The sequence below is a fragment of the Aulonocara sp. 'chitande type north' Nkhata Bay genome, linkage group LG3, assembly GCF_057382095.1.
Source record: "Aulonocara sp. 'chitande type north' Nkhata Bay isolate Kocher_YH1m ecotype deep benthic linkage group LG3, A_spYH_male_GT1.1, whole genome shotgun sequence".
NCBI lineage: Eukaryota > Metazoa > Chordata > Actinopteri > Cichliformes > Cichlidae > Aulonocara > Aulonocara sp. 'chitande type north' Nkhata Bay.
The window spans coordinates 19,662,123-19,667,007 of record NC_141346.1 but is presented as its reverse complement, the minus strand read 5'-3'; the positions used below and the strand labels follow the sequence as shown (position 1 = coordinate 19,667,007).

At 49.8% G+C, this 4,885-nt stretch overlaps 1 protein-coding gene across 1 annotated transcript; it reads left to right on the top strand.

Annotated features, from left to right (window-relative positions):
• Positions 1 to 939: 939 nt before the first annotated feature.
• Positions 940 to 3,465, top strand: LOC147334391 (uncharacterized). Its single transcript, XM_086285917.1, has 3 exons — positions 940 to 945; positions 1,027 to 1,949; positions 3,462 to 3,465. Exons 1-3 carry the CDS (start codon positions 940 to 942, stop codon positions 3,463 to 3,465), a joined length of 933 nt encoding a protein of 310 aa, XP_086142043.1.
• Positions 3,466 to 4,885: the final 1,420 nt, after the last annotated feature.

The window sequence follows — 4,885 nt, the reverse complement described above, 5'->3', positions numbered from 1 at the left end:
GGTCAGTCCACACCACCACTGGATAACTGCTCCCCTCCAGCCAGTGACGCCATTCCTCCAGGGCCATTTTAACAGCGAGAAGCTCCCGGTCACCAACATCATAATTCCGCTCTGCGGGCGACAACCGGTGAGAAAAAAAGGCACAGGGACGCATCTTACCGGCCACCCGCTGTGAGAGAACGGCCCCCACCCCCGAGTCAGAAGCATCCACCTCCACGAAGAATGGGAGCTCCAGGTCAGCCTGCACCAGCACAGGCGCAGACGAAAACAGAGCCTTCAGTTGAGTGAAAGCCCGTGCGTAGTAATGAGTGCCCGTCTCTCCTCCAGGTGCTTCCCTTGTGTCCGTGAATCCTCCGTCAATCCCTGGGTGAACACACACACACGACAGCAGAATGAGTATGACGATCGGACAGCACTACAATAACGTTTAGCGACTAAACGACACTACCAGGCTTAGTGCAATACTCCAGCGCTGTCTGTCGCTCAGCCACACCATTAAGTAGCCCTGCTGAAGATGGAAGTTGATTGGCAGCAGCTGGTGGCTTGACTGTAGGTGTGGCAGCTCCGGGCGACAGCACCTCCGGGTCGAAGGTAGCCCGTTGCTAGGCTACCCCCCAACACATCACAGCGGAGCCGGAGGGGAAGACAGAGCGACAGGAGAGACACATATACACACACACACACACACACACACACACACACACACACACACACACACACACACACACACACACAGGCAGGTCGACCGGTCAGGGTACCGTCAGATCCTGACAAACAAGGACTTTGCACGCTCTGCTGCCCTCTGCTTCACTGAAACCTGGCTCAGTGAGCGAGTCCCAGACGCTGTCTTAAATCTGCCGGGCTTCCAACTTCACCGGGCGGACCGCGAAACAGAGCTCTCAGGGAAAACAAAGGGTGGTGGAGTCTGCTTCTACATTAATGAAGGTTGGTGTACTGATGTCACAGTGTTACAGAAACACTGCAGAAAGTTTTTTCATCAACTGTAAACCTTTTTATTCACCGCAGGAGTTTTCTTCCTTCATGCTGGTCGGAGTTTACATCCCTCCACAGGCCAACGCGAACAACGCACTGTGCGAGCTGGCTGACCAGATTACTACCCTGGAGAGGAAATTCCCGGATTCCTTTACAATTATTCTTGGGGATTTTAACAGAGCAAACCTAAACTACGAACTCCCTAAATACAGACAGCATATAGACTGCCCCACCAGGGACAACATCATACTGGATCACTGCTACACCACTCTAAAAGATGCCTATCGCTCTGTGCCCCGGGCAGCTTTGGGACATTCTGATCACTGCATGGTCCATCTTATTCCAGTTTATAGGCAAAAACTCAAACGTGCCAAGCCTGTAGTCAAAACTGTGAAGAAGTGGACTAACGCAGCAAAGCAGGAACTGCAGGACTGTTTTGACTCCACTGATTGGACTATTTTTGAAGCTGCATCTGAGAACCTAGATGAGCTCACGGACACTGTGACATCATACATCAGTTTCTGTGAAGACGTGTGTGTGCCAACAAAGACCTTTTGCACATACAACAACAATAAACCACGGTTCACTCCTAAACTCCAACATCTTCGTAAGGCCAAGGAGGACGCCTACAGAAGTGGTGACAGGGTCCTGTACAAGCAAGCCAGGAACACACTGACCAAGGAGATCAAAGCAGCTAAAAGGATCTACTCCCAGAAGCTGGAAGAACGGCTCTCAGCCAACGACCCTGCGTCAGTGTGGAGGGGCCTGCAGGAAATCACCAGCTACAGACGCCCCCCACCCACTATTGAAGCAAACAAAGACCTGGCCAACGAGTTAAACACTTTCTATTGCAGGTTTGAGACGGACAGACTCCCACGCCCCACCCTCCCCTCCCCAGGGACATTGCTTCAGACATTGACCCCCAACACACCTTCCACCTCTCCCCCCTTCACCCTGCCCCTCCCCAATCAAGACTCAACGACCACCCCCACCCTCCCCAATCCAGACTCAACGACCACCACCACCCTCTCCAATCCAGACTCAACGACCTCCACCACACCTCTCACCCCCCTTTCCTCCTCCCTGAAACTAAGAATACAAACTCAGGATGTGAGCCGACTATTCCAGAAACAGAAGCCCAGGAAAACCCCCGGACCAGATGGCGTCTCACCCTCCTGCCTCAAAACCTGTGCTGAACAGCTGGCTCCCATCTTTACTCGCATCTTCAACAGATCCCTGGAGCTGTGTGAAGTTCCCTCCTGCTTCAAACGCTCCACCATCATCCCTGTTCCAAAGAAACCCACCATCACAGGACTGAATGACTACAGACCTGTTGCCTTGACGTCTGTGGTCATGAAATCCTTCGAACGACTGGTGTTAGCCCATCTGTAAGACATTACAGGCCACCAGCTGGACCCTCTGCAGTTTTCCTACCGGGCAAACAGGTCGGTGGATGATGCAGTGAACATGGGGCTGCATTACATCCTGCAACACCTTGACCGCCCGGGAACTTATGCCAGGGTCCTGTTTGTGGACTTTAGTTCGGCTTTTAACACCATTGTGCCTGAACTTCTTTCCTCCAAACTCTCCCAGCTCAGCGTGTCACCAGCTACCTGTCAGTGGATCACCAGCTTCCTGACAGACAGAAAGCAACAAGTGAGGCTGGGGGAGATCACCTCTGAAACCCGGTCCCTCAGTATTGGTGCCCCTCAAGGATGTGTCCTCTCACCACTACTGTTCTCCCTCTACACTAACGACTGCACCTCCAAGAACTCGGCTGTCAAACTCCTAAAGTTTGCAGATGACACCACTGTCATTGGCCTCATTCAAGATGGTGATGAGTCTGCATACCGGCAGGAAGTTGAGCGGCTGGCACTCTGGTGCAGACAGCACAATCTGGAGCTGAACACTCTTAAGACTGTAGAGATGACAGTGGACTTCAGGAGACATCCCTCAACTCTGCTCCCCCTCACCATATCAGACAGCCCTGTGTCAACTGTGAAGACCTTCAAGTTCCTGGGTACAACCATCTCCCAGGACCTGAAGTGGGAGACCAACATCAACTCCATCCTCAAAAAGACCCAGCAGAGGATGTACTACCTGAGACAACTGGGGAAGTACAGTCTTCCACAGGAGCTGCTGATCCAGTTCTACACTGCGGTCATTGAGTCTGTCCTGTGCTCCTCCATCACAGTCTGGTATGGAGCAGCCACTAAACAGGACAGGAGCAGACTGCAGCGGACTGTACGGGCAGCAGACAGGATCATCAGCGCCCTCCTGCCCTCCATCCAGGATCTGTACCTCTCAAGAACCAGGAAACGGGCAGGGAAAATCATCGCAGACCCCTCACACCCTGCACACAGACTTTTTGATCTGCTGCCCTCTGGCAGACGGTACAGAAGCCTGCAGACCAGGACCACCCGACACAGGAACAGTTTCTTTCCCCTCGCCATCTCCCTTCTTAACAGTTGACCTGTTACACAATATCTCACTATAATGTAGCGTTCATTGACTTTGAAATTATTTGTCAGTGATACAGTAAACAAGATACAACAACTGCTATGTACACTTTAGTTTTTGACAATATAGTACTGTTACGACCCCCTCTGCTAGGCGTCAGGGAGGTAGTAACATACACGAGCCCCCCAACACAAAACTGAGTAAAGCAAAAGGTTTTAATTACAAACTTTAAACAGAAAACCGACAGGGCTGTTCAACAGACCACTGGGCAGACAATTATTACATAAAGAAAGAACAGTCACGAGTAAAAGTTAAAGGGTAACTAAGGCAGGCTGGCCGCACACAAAATAAAAGCTAGGGTTTTAACTAAGGCAAGCCAGCTTCACAAAATCCTACTCACAGCCAGCTAGCAGCTCAAAACTCTAATCAGGCTAAGTTTAAAGCATGCACCAAGATTCGACAAAGTTCAGCAATATGAAAAAGTTCAACAAAGATCGACGAGGGAGGCACGAAGGGCAAACTGCATGTTCAGTCCTAAGCAGCATCCACTGAGTGAAGGACCTCCAGCCTTTTGTAGCCACAGGTGGGCACGATCAGCCACTGATTGCCTCTTGGAGCATCACGGGATCCCCAGGCAGCCAATCGTCCGTGTGGTCTGGCACACTTCATTCTGCATAAGAGAGGGTTGGCACGGGTCTCCCAGTAACCAATCACACACGAGTTCTGGAACACATTGATTTACCTAGAGGAAGGCGGGGCCACCTGAGGCCAGAGGCCGTAACACCCCTCCCCTTAAAACACCAACTATGTCGGGCAGAAGCGGACATTGCAGAGTGTGAACAACAACAAAGAACAAACACAGTAAAACATGTTTACAAGCGGGACAGACCATCAGCTAAAACATTTTCAGACCCCTTTTTATGGCGAATACTTAAGTTGTATTCCTGAGCCCAGAATACAGAGCCCAGCGCATAAGGCGCTGGTTATGATTAAACATACGAGCAAGGAACACAAGTCGGTTGTGGTCGGTGTACACAACAAGAGGCAACATGCTGGACCCCAGATACACGTGAAAGTGCTGAAGAGCCAACAACAAAGCCAGGGTCTCCTTTTCAATGGTGGAGTAGTTTAACTGATTTTTATTGAACTTGCGGGAAAAGTAACAAACGGGGTGGTTCAAACCCTGCAAGTCTTCTTGCAACAGCACTGCCCCAGCCCCGACAGCACTGGCATATATATATATATATATATATTATGGAATGCCCTTTAGGAAAATATTATATATATATTCCAACCAAAGTCTGAGTATATAGAATGAAACTTGAATATATAGAATGATCTTTTGAATATATAGAATGAAACTTGAATATATAGAATGATCTTCTGAATATATAGAATGATCTTTTGAATATATAGAATGAAACTTGAATAT